This window comes from Mastigoproctus giganteus, chromosome 14 (genome assembly GCF_048544385.1).
Source record: "Mastigoproctus giganteus isolate SK-2022 chromosome 14, ASM4854438v1, whole genome shotgun sequence".
In the NCBI taxonomy this organism is placed as follows: domain Eukaryota; kingdom Metazoa; phylum Arthropoda; class Arachnida; order Uropygi; family Thelyphonidae; genus Mastigoproctus; species Mastigoproctus giganteus.
Genome location: NC_143588.1, coordinates 88195374 through 88208097, shown reverse-complemented (window position 1 = coordinate 88208097; position 12724 = coordinate 88195374). Strand labels below are relative to the sequence as shown.

The window sequence follows — 12724 nt, the reverse complement described above, 5'->3', positions numbered from 1 at the left end:
TGCAAGTAGAAATAGGGACGTGATAATCCCATTATATAAGGCTTATGTTAGACCACACTTGGAATACTGTGTTCAAGTATGGAGACCGCACCTAAAGAAAGACATCGAGCTTCTTGAAAGGGTGCAAAGAAGGGTAACTCGCCTGGTGAGATCGGCAAAAGGGCGTCCTTATGAAGAAAGACTTCGAATATGTGGGTTGCAGAGTTTGGAAACTAGACACCTTAGAGGAGATTTGATTGAGGTGTTTAAGGCTCTGAGAGCCTTAAACACCTCAATCTTAAACACCTCTTGAATTTATGTCCCCTAGTTCTAGCATCATTATAAATGATGCTAGAACTAGGGGACATAAATTCAAGTTACGGGGGGAAATGTTTAGATTGGACTGCAGGAAGTTTTATTTTAGCCAGCGAGTTATAAATTACTGGAATAAGTTGCCTTTGTGGGTGGTAGAGGCCGACAGTTTGGGGAAATTCAAAGGTCATCTGGATAGTACTTTCGGGTGAGGGAAGCGTATAGGATGATAGGAGTAATTTCCTTTTTATTTATTTTTTATTTCATTTTATTATTTTTATTTATTTATTAATTATTATTATTTATTTAATTTTTGTTTTTATCATTGTTTTGTTCGGATTTTTTTTTTTTTTTTTGGCTGGTGCAGCATAAGCCATAGGCTTTCTTGCACCATACGGCCGTTACTAATACTAATACTAATACAAACCAGATGGTTCTGTTTTCACTTCAGCTAAGGATAAAGCTGACCTGCTAGCATCCCATTTTTCTTCGAGCTCATGTATTAATGATCTTGGTAAAACACCTCCCACCATTCCCAACAGGCTCCATTCAATGCCTCCTGTGGTCTTCCGTCAAAAGGATATCAGAAGGATTTTGATGAATCTTGATGCTAAGAAAGCTCCAGGTCCTGATGGTATTTCTCCACTTGTTCTCAAAACCTGTGCTCCTGAACTTACTCCTATTCTTTGCTGCCTTTTTTCACTTTCTTATTCCAAAGGTGTTTTTCCTTCTGCTTGGAAATTTGCTCATATCCAGCCAGTTCCTAAAAAGGGTGACAAATCCCTCCCATCCAATTATCGTCCCATTGCAATTACTTCTACTCTTTCTAAAGTAATGGAGAAATCAATTAACCGCCAACTCTTAAACTACCTAGAAACCTTCCGTCTGATCAACGATCGCCAGTTTGTTTGTTTGTTTGTTATTTGGTTTTTAGGAGCATTAGCAACTAAGGCCATATTGCTCCGGGAATATGCGGTGGTCATTCCCTTGACCTTTCCGCATCCTCCGTATTTGGTGGTGACGGGCTCGAACCCCGGTCTAATCAAGAAGCGTGTGCTACGGCACTGCTGCTCTTTCCCACCTGACTAGGGAGGCGCAGATCGCCAGAATGGATTCCGTCAGTGTCGATCCACTGGTGATATTCTGGCTTATGTTACCCATTTATGGACTAATTCAATGGAAAGGTTCGGTGAAACACAAGTAGTTGCTCTTGACATCTCAAAGGCTTTTGATCGTGTTTGGCATAAAGGTCTTCTAAACAAGCTTCCATCTTATGGTTTGCCAACTGTTTTTAGTAATTGGTTATCCAGTTTTCTCTCTGATCGCTCACTGAGGGTGATGGTAGATGGCTCTCTGTCTTCTAACTTCTCCACTAATGCCGGTGTCCCCCAAGGTTCAGTTCTTTCCCCCACTCTTTTCCTCTTGTATATCAATGACCTTCTTCCGTTGACTGGAAATCCTATCCATAGTTTTACCAATAATAGCACATTGCATTCAATTTTCCATTTTGAGAAACCTTGTCCAGCTCAATCAGCTTCAAGTTCTCGAAAATCTGCTGCCAATTCCTTAAATGCCGATCTTCAGGTAATTCTCCAGTGGGGCAAAGACAACTTAGTTGATTTCAACCCTTCTAAAACTCAATCTTGTCTTATATCTCGCAAAAAGGATTCTTCTGCTCCTATGCTTATCTTTAGTGACACTACGATTTCTAGGCAAAATGATATATCTCTTTTGGGGATTACCCTGACTTCTAATCTCTTTTGGCACAAGCACATTACAAATATTGCTTCCTCTGCATATAAAAAACTTGGTTTTCTCTTTCGCTCTCGGCGTTACTTTTCTCCCAAACAGCTGCTCACTCTGTATAAATCGCAAATCCGCCCTGCCATGGAATATTGTTCCCACATCTGGGGTGGTGCCCCCAAAACCTCTCTCAGGCTTCTTGATTCCATTCAGAAGAGGGCAGTTAGGTTAATTAATGATTCATCTCTAACAGAGTCTCTCCACTCACTTTCTCATAGACGCACTGTCTCTGCTGCATGCCTCTTCTACAGATACTTCCATGGGCACTGTTCTTCTGAATTGGCTTCTATAATTCCCGCTCTTTCTTTCAAAACAGTCCGAACACGTGTGCAGCCACCAGCCAACATCCATTTACTGTCCAACTTCAAACCCACAGAACCAACTTTTCATCTTCCTCATTTATTCATTCAACTGCCGTTTTCTGGAACAACCTTCCTTCATACGTATTTCCTGAAAATTACAATCTACAGAAGTTCAAGTCCAATATCAACTAGGTTATAATACCTCTCCTGTTTGGGGTTCTCATAAAAAAAAAAAAAAAAAAAGTTGATAGCCTAAATAAATTTAAGGCTCGGCTGGACACGTATTTCGAACGAACGGAGGGTTGACATCCATTTAGGCCTAAACCTTGAGCACCAACTAAGAATAGTATTTCTTAGTTGGTATGAAAAGCCTAGTAGCTTTTATGATTAATTCCTTGAATGCTTCCCATTTAGAATTTTCTGATGGTAACATCATCTGTTAGTCCCACTGTATAGAATTAATTATTTTTTTTTTTTTTTTTTTTGTCTGAGACCACTTTATCCACCTTTAAAAGCAAAAACCCTTCCTTTTACCCTTCAAAGTAGTTACATCTTTAAGTAAATCCAATATCAACATACTGTGATCACTGACACCTAGTGGTTCTTTTATCTGCAGATTATTATGCATGAATAATCACTGTTGATAATTAGATCAAGTGTATTACTCCCTCTTATTGCATATCTAGCTTGCTGCCATAGAAAAGTCATTCAATCAATCCATAAAAGTCTTCTTCATGTGGGAGTGAACAACCCACAAGTTCCAGTCATTATCTGGAAAGTTAAAATTGTCCATTATAAGGCATTCTGATTTACTGGTACACTATTTCTCTGTACAGCTGTTTGTTGTACCTGTCAGAGTCATTAGGCCTATGAGACACTCTTACTTTTAATTTTGCTTTCCAAGTGCTTATGTCACACCAAATTTACTCAACATTGCACTGGTCACCCGTGTCAACTGCATGGACTGCCTTAGATTTTTATGTGCTTCTTAACTAAGAGCATAATCCCCCTTCCTATCCTGTCTGTCCTTTTTGTACAAATTGTATTCCTCATGTTGAAATTCTGCATGTCTTATATCTGAGTGACAACAGTCTCTGATATCCACATTTCATGTATTGACCAGCACTTTAAATTCAAATTATCGCAATATTAAATAAAAAATTTTATTACAAAAAACAAATTAATGTATATAATAAATACACATGTGATAAACTGTTTTAGTAAAAAACAATATGAATTTGAAGTTTAAAAGCTACATTCTTTATTACAAAAAAACAAATGCTGAATTGGACTTCATTCCTATCTCACGTAAAAGAAGTTATATCCAAAATTAAAACTACAATAATGTGAGCTATGCTAAACATTGAAGAATTTACATAATAACCTTCACAGTCAGTATGTATTCATTGAATGGGTAAAACAAACAAACAAGAAAAAAAAAAAAAATGCATTTTTCCATTAGCCGGTTTTCTTATTTTCCCAAAACTTTAATCTAGAGGACATAACTTATTTTGCATATTTGCTCTTCAAATTCTTTTACTGATTTGATTAATGTTTTACCTTTGTACTGTGCAGACAATGCAACACACTGTTCCATACTAAGAGCAAATTCCCGTTTCACCAAGTCCTGATTTACAGTTTTAGCAACTTGTAACTGAAAGAAGAATTAATACAACATAACCACATAAATCTGAAAACATTATGGCTGAAAACTCACTGGAATCATGAAACCTAATACTGTACCAAACTGCTGATAATAAAGGTCTCCAACTGTTAAGGTACAGATTGAAACAACAGAAAACATTCAGAAATCCTTCATTAGATTTCTGGTATTTAAGGGTCATTTAACATACAAGGACAAATCATATCTTGTCTTTCGAAAGGGTTAAGAGACCAAAGACAAGATCTACTGGACAAGATCTTGTCCATAGATCTCGGGCAAGACAAAATCTACTGGATTTAAGCGGGTTCAACAGAATTATCATAAGAATTATAGATGCTCCATAACTCCTGAGTCTTATTAACTTTAGCTGCCCAGCTAGACCATCGAGAAACCATAACCTATTTCATACAAACTTTGAAAACTTCCCATCTCAATCACTACTTCAATAGGGTTTCAGTAAAGTTAACTAATATTGATATCTTTTGCAACTATGGCCAGTTAAAAAAACAGTTTAAACTTTACTATTCTACTTAATTATCTGTCCATCTAACTTTTTCCTGCATAACTATTATTTTATTTTATTGTTTATTTATTTATGGGTTCTTTTTACTGATTTTGTAAATGGGTAAAGGAAAGGAAAAAAAAAAAAAAATTAAGATAAAGGTTAGTACCTATACTTTAGGGCTTAGAGGGGAACAGGCATTCTGTGTGTTATCAGACACTGATGGATCCTATATCTTTCTATTTCAGAAGGTTTAGGAGAAGTCCAGTTGGCCTTCCTCCCTAAAATCCACTCATGCACATCTCGATGGTAAGCCCTGTTACGTCACTTAGGTGGCAACGAACGTGTAGAGTGGTTCCTTCAAGACGCCTGGTCAGAGTGAAGAGGAAAAGACCAAACCCTCCAGCACATGACAGTAAGACGAAACAAATGGCCCTCAGTCCCCAGCGGCTTTCACTCCCCCTCTTACAGCAGCAAGAGGATCAGAGTGGAAGAAGAGGGTGCTAAGAATCTCTGGGTATGACCAGGCTGCCATGCACAGAAACTGAACTTGGCTTGTTACAACGTAAGATCGCTCATCGGTGAAGACAGGATATTAGAGCTGGAAAAGGAACTAGAAAATGTGAATTGGAATATCACATTTTCGCTTATAAGATTTATCAAGTGGAAATCTGCTGTACACCAATGGAAACAGTGAAAGGAGTGAAGATGGAGTTGGGTTTGTGGTCCATAAATATTTAAAAAACAACATTTTGGAATTCAAAAGTACATCACCAAGGGTGTCAAGACTAATACTCAAGATTTCTAAGAGGTACAAGCTAAAGCTTATAATGATTTATGCACCAACATCGAGCCATGATAATGAAGAGGTTGAAGAAATGTACAGAAATGTGGTCACCAAAATTGAGTCTTCTAGATGAGCAGAAAACCCACTACTCTATCATTATGGGGGACTTAAATGGTAAGGTTGGAAAAAGACAAAACAGTGCAGAAAGGGGAACTATAGGAAATTTTGGAATTGGTGAAAGAAATGAAAGAGGCGAAAGACTTGTGGAATTTGCAGAATCTCAAGGATTGTCAGAATGAACACTTTTTTCAAGGAATGGGTGAACAGAAAGTGGACATGGAAGAGCCCAAATGGATTAACAAATAATGAAATTGACTTCATCCTCACTAACAGAAGATATATCATGAATGATGTTACCATCCTGAACATAGTAAATTTTGAAAGTGATCACAGAATGGAAAGGTGCATACCTGATAGAGATGTAAGAAAAGAAAGGAAAAAACTGACTCGAGTAAATAATACAAAGGTCTTTGAGATAACAGAAGAGGAGAAAAAGCAGTATGTACTGGAACTTAATAACAAGTTTGAGCTTCTGCAGACTGCTCAGGACCAAGATATCAACAAGGAAAATTACAACTTTCTGAAAATGATAAAGCCCAAGAAATCTATATGAAAAAATAAATCCAAAGAAGAAAAAATTAGACAAGAAACACTTGTCATGATGAACCGAAGACGACAAATGAAGAGCAAGAAAAACACTGACAGGGAGAAAATTGAGTATACTGAGTTATGCAAAGCCATTAGAAAGAGACTCAGAGAAGACATAAGAAGATTTAACACAAGAAAAGTAGAACAAGCATTAAGGGTTTTCCCTTAATGGATTTAAATCAGCAGCAATGAGCAGTAATACAGAAAGACAAATGATACTGAAACTGAAGAATAGTGATGGTGTACTTATAAATATCAGAGAAGGCATAATTCAAATAGCAGACGACTATAAAGAGTTATACAAGAAGCAAGGGAATGATGCCAGCAGGGGGGAAGATGGATCACAAATTAGTAACACATACAATGTACCTGATATCCTTCCTGATGAGGAAGAACATACGTTGAAGGAAATGACGAATCAGAAAGCCCTGAGGGAAGATGAAGTTACTGTAGAGTTGTTAAAATTGGGGGGGAGAGACATGACACAAAAACTGGCAAGACTCTTCACAAAAACTGGCAAGGCTCTTCACAAAATGCATTAGAAAAGGTGTGACACCTAAGGAGTGGAATAATGCAATCATAGTTTTGCTACATAAGAAAGGAGATAAATCAGAAATTGGAAATTATAGACCAATTAGCTTGTTATCCCACATCTACAAGTTGTTCACAAGGGTCATTACTAACAGATTAGAAAGAATATTTGATGAGAATCAACCAAAAGAGCAAGCTGGCTTTAGGGCAGGATTCTCAACTATGGATCACCTTCACGTAATGTCACAGCTAATGGAGAAAGCAAATGAATATAAAACACCATTATGCTTGGCATTTGTGGATTATGAAAAGGCATTTGACTCCATACAGCATAAGGCAATGTTTCGGGCACTGGAAAGACAAGGCATAGATACCCCATATATTATGAATTTGAAGAAAATATGAGAATACTACCTCCTTTATTAGACTAAACAAAGATAGTAAATTTAAAACTGAAAAAGGAGTTCGACAAGGAGACAATATCTCCGAAGTTGTTTACTGCTGCCCTTGAGGAAGCTTTCAGAAGATTAGACTGGTCGCAGAAAGGAGTCAATGTGAACCATTTACAATTTGCAGATGACATTGTGGTCGTAAGCCACGATCCCAAAGAATTAGAGGAAAATCTTAATCATTTATGCACAGTTAGTAAGGATTTTGGACTAAAGATGAATATGGCTAAAACAAAAGTAATGATGAACAAATATGCCACAGAAATGGATATAATGATTGAAGGAGCAGTAATTGAAAAGATGGGTCATATACTTATCTGGAACAAGTCATTAGTTGTAATAATGATAAATGGCTGGAAGTCAAGAGAAGAATAAATTTTGGATGGATAGCATTCAGGAAATATAGTCACATACTGAAGAGCAATATCCCAGTTTGTCTGAAACATAAAATAATGAACCAATGTATACTCCCCACATTGACCCATGGAAGTGAAACTTGGGGACTCATCAAAAGAATGGAAGAGAAGCTGAGAACTACACAGCGAGGAATGGAATAAATTATATTGGGAATCAGACTGTTAGATAAGAAGAGGAACACATGGATTAGGCAGCAAACTCAAGTAAAGGACATTCTTATCAAAACTAAAGAACTAAAATGATCTTGGGCAGGACACACAGCTTGAAGACATGATGACAGATGGAATAAAAACTTAACAGAATGATACCCACGAGGAGCTAGAAGAAAATCTGGAAGACAACAGCGGAGATGAAACAGATGAAATTCATGAGTTTTTGGGATGGCCATTGCACAAAACAGAAGGAACTGGAAAGTTGCTGGAGAGGCTTTCATCCTGCAATGGAATGAAAATGGCTGATGATGATGACCTGTACTTTGACCAGGAATATATGATACATTGTTACCAATTAATATTTTAACATTACTTATCAATGTTGCCAAATTTAATGCAGTTATCATTTTTCTTTAAGAGAAATAGTAGTTTAACTGCTGTTGAAGAATGAAAAACTTGAATGAAGATTTCAGTTAAAACAGAGTTTTTATCTTTTGAATATTGGTTTTATATAATAATTTTTAATATATATTTTACTTATGTATATAATTAATACTTGGACATGAGATTTAACAAAGTTGTACAGACTGCCACATGTAAGGCCTTATGGCGGTTAGTGTGTAACTTAATTAATATTAATAAATTTACTTTTATTAATTAAAAAAAAAAGTGAACAGATCATGAACAACAGCAAAAAGATTGCACAACAGTCTGAAAGAGCAGCGAAACTCTTCCCACTACAACAATTATAGCATACTTGAAGTCCTTGAGGTTGTCACAGACATTCTCTCGGATATGCCAGAGAAGCTGTACTTGCTACCTGGGAGTCTAAAACGCTGATGGAACTGATATTCGGGTGACACTCAAGTCAAGTGGATCCAATTTCGGTGAAGTCCGAATGGTCTGTGACAGCCAAATCCTCTGCTTGCACCTTCACGATGGTGGTACTGTTAGTAATCCTGGGTATAACCTTCATGCACAAGTACATGGTGGGTGACCACCCAGGTGTGAACCAACGTAAGCAGGGGGTCTAGGTGTGGCACCCACACCACATGGAGGAATGCCGGCCCCTCTATGTTACCAGGGAGTACTAGGTGGTAGATGACTCTCATCAACCGGCGCAATATCCCCCACTTTGCTTATTGGAGGCTTGAAGTGGTGGAACCCATGTTTAGTCTCTAGAGCTAAGTTTCGGTCAACCCTTCCCTATCTCTTCCATCAAGCAGCATGATTGATGACTTTTGAGGTTATAACGAAACAGGCCTACGCGCTCTGGATTCATTGAGGAATTTATTGTAGCTTAACTGCTGTTGAAGAATCCTGAAGAATTCGGTAGAATCCTGAGAACGCACGGAATAAAGTGCATCCAGCTCCCAGGCAGGAAACTGCGTTCTTTCATTTCCAACGTGAAAACACCTGTCCCCACCCTTCTGCAGAGCGGTTTAGTCTACCGCATCTCTTGCCGTGACTGCACTAGCTGCTACTTCGGAGAGACTGGACGTCGACTCGAGAAACGTCTCTCGGAGCACAAAAGAGCGATCCGTTTAGCGGATATAGAACACTCAGCTATCGCCGAACATGTCTGGACAACCCACCACGACATCGACCCACACCGCGATGTCGTGGTGGTAGACAGATCCCACCATTACCTAAAGCGTACCTGGTTGGAATCGCTAAATATAAAATCTTCGGATAAATCCTTAAACAGGAACAGTGGTTGCCAAGTCAACCCGATCACAGAGTCAGTAGTTCTGTCATTGGACAAGCGCTGGCCACGTCATCATGCGTCACAGCCACAGACGTCAACAAACAATTAAACCTCGCGTCTCACGCACCTGGCAGTGCACATCTTCATTCCAACTGCCATTCATGTATTTTAATTCTGATGAAGGCTACCATATAGCCGAAAGCTCATATATTTCTGCTTTATCTGTACGCTCTGTGTTTAAGCTACAATAAATTCCTCAATGAATCCAGAGCGCGTAGGCCTGTTTCGTTATGTTCGTACTATTCTTGGCCAACCAGCATACGACATGGTCGTGAGACTACAGAAAGATTTTATCTTCATAGCCCGTAGTAGACAACACCTGAGGTTTGCGCATAGGTGCAAAGCTAACGAGATTATACCGAAAGGGTTTCGCTACAAACAACCGTTTTCTAATGAGCGCATGAGACGTGCCTGTCGGAACTTCGGCCTCAAAACCCTACGTATATGGATCGGCTGCCTCCATCATGACATACAACGTGCTTCAGCGAGCAAGGCAACCCTACTAGCCGACCTTAAGACTCTGATTCCCGATCCCGTTTACACCGATGTGGTCAACACTTTATGTCACCAGGCCATCAGAGAATCAGATCTTTATTGTACCCGACAGAAACGTAAGTTTTGTAATTTGATTAATGAATCCCGTCAATGGCGCAGCCAATGTAATACCCCTCTCACTAATTCCACGGACTTCGTATTGAACCTAAGCAGTAAACAGTTATCTGCGGACCAAGTAAACTTATTGACTCTTGGCATGACGTTTGCTGTTCTTCCTAAGCACCCGCCGATCACCGACATCGCCTTAGGTGTGGAAGCCAGCTTATCACGCCTCCCAGAAGATGTAGCCAACACAATCCGCTTGAAGACTGCGGCAGTTCTACACCGTGCTCGCCCCGTCTCTTCTAACCTCAACCGTACACAGTTCTCTGCCCTCAAGGCATTGCAACAGGATTCGTCCATCGTCATTCTACCGGCAGACAAAGGCCGCCGTACGGTTGTAATGGATCACACTGATTACATGGCGAAAGCGCTACTACTTTTACGGGATACTACTGTATACAAACCCCTGACCATCAACCCCAACAGAGTTTTAGAACGATGGGAATCAGAGGTGAATATCCTCGTCAACAGTTGGCTGAAACAAGGGAAGATCACACAGTCAACCCGTAATCACCTCCGTGCTTCCGGATGTCAGATCCCACGGTTTTACGGCCTACCGAAAGTGCACAAAGAAGACACACCACTGAGACCAATTGTATCCTGCTGTGGATCACCGACTTACGAGCTGTCTAAATTTGTCTCGAGACTTCTTTCTCCTCTGGTTGGCAAGACCACCCACACCGTTTCCAACAGTGTTGAATTCATAAAGAGGATTCGCACTGTATCCATCTCGCAGAATCAAGTTATGGCATCGTTCGACGTCATATCGCTCTTTACCTCCATCCCTGTGGAACTTGCCATTTCTTGTGCAAAACAACTCTTGGACAATGATAGAACCCTCAACGAAAGAACTGGTCTCACACCCGATGACATTTCCACCGCCCTCAGACTGTGCTTAACAGGGGGTGCGGTCATATTTAATGACTCAGTCTACCAGCAGATACATGGCACGGCCATGGGTTCCCCGGTCAGCTCAGTCACAGCAAACATCGTGATGGAGGAGTTAGAGGGACGTGCGTTTGCACACGCACCTGATCACATCGCCTTTTGGTGTCGCTATGTTGACGATGTGTTCGTGGTCATCCCTAGAGACTCAGGTCAGCGACTTCTATCATACCTCAACTCACTATCGCCCTTCATAAAATTCACGATTGAGCTGGAGTCGAACAACTCTTTACCATACTTAGACACACTTGTCCGACGTGAAGGCACATACCTGAGGACTACAGTTTATCGTAAGCCCATGTGTGCTGGCCAGTTTACCAACTTCCGGTCAGCACACGCGCGAGGCCACCTCCTCTCCACGGCCCGAACCTTGCTTACTCGCGCCTGGACACACTCCAGCTCCGCTGATGAAAGACGCAAAGAGGTCACTAGGGTCAAAGTAGACCTTACGAGGTGTGGCTACCCCATTGACGTCCTCGACAGGTGTGATCTACAGACACGTGACATCGTGACGACCAGCTACAACACCAACAGTGACGAGCCATCCACAAGGGCATTCATCCCATACTACCCCAACCTGTCACAACAGATCGGTAGAATCCTGAGAACGCACGGAATAAAGTGCATCCAGCTCCCAGGCAGGAAACTGCGTTCTTTCATTTCCAACGTGAAAACACCTGTCCCCACCCTTCTGCAGAGCGGTTTAGTCTACCGCATCTCTTGCCGTGACTGCACTAGCTGCTACTTCGGAGAGACTGGACGTCGACTCGAGAAACGTCTCTCGGAGCACAAAAGAGCGATCCGTTTAGCGGATATAGAACACTCAGCTATCGCCGAACATGTCTGGACAACCCACCACGACATCGACCCACACCGCGATGTCGTGGTGGTAGACAGATCCCACCATTACCTAAAGCGTACCTGGTTGGAATCGCTAAATATAAAATCTTCGGATAAATCCTTAAACAGGAACAGTGGTTGCCAAGTCAACCCGATCACAGAGTCAGTAGTTCTGTCATTGGACAAGCGCTGGCCACGTCATCATGCGTCACAGCCACAGACGTCAACAAACAATTAAACCTCGCGTCTCACGCACCTGGCAGTGCACATCTTCATTCCAACTGCCATTCATGTATTTTAATTCTGATGAAGGCTACCATATAGCCGAAAGCTCATATATTTCTGCTTTATCTGTACGCTCTGTGTTTAAGCTACAATAAATTCCTTTTGAGGTTATGATGAACATCGTGGCGAGATCCAATATTCCTTACATTTTGAGGGTACAGCTCTAAAACGGTGTACGCAGGCTGGCCGCTAGTTAGTACACCGGACCAAACTTATTGGTAACTCTCTAGGAGGCTTCCGGATCAGCTAGTGTATAATCTTGTTACCTCTACTCTGCCAGATAGTGACTGGAGGGAGTCGGAGTAGTGCGTATGCGGGGAGCATTGTCGAGGCCACGTTATGTCAAGGATCTGGGTATATTCTTACCATGTGTAAGCCATATCCAAAAATTTCATTACTTCATACAGCATGTCCCACCCACTTTTTCTTACTATTGAATACACCATGAATTGTCAAACTAAAAGAGCAAGCTTATCTGCGAAAAGATCTAAACCTCCCAAGCACTTCCTAATTCATTTCACAAATATATGTGATCTCAATTGTAATCTCAACGATGTCCATTTCCACTTGCAGTCTGCCAAACTGCACATACTTTTTCTGACAGAATCTCAGTTATCGGTTGAT

The 12724-nt window shown here is 40.6% G+C and overlaps 1 protein-coding gene across 1 annotated transcript in view; it reads right to left on the bottom strand.

The window, feature by feature from the left end:
* Positions 1-12724, bottom strand: part of Sec6 (Exocyst complex component Sec6) — a 347920-nt gene that overhangs the window by 124854 nt on the left and 210342 nt on the right. Inside the window, exon 14 of the mRNA XM_090388448.1 lies at positions 3957-4050. Within this exon, the coding sequence (XP_090244574.1) occupies positions 3957-4050 (94 nt within the window). The remainder of the gene's footprint in view (positions 1-3956; positions 4051-12724) is intronic.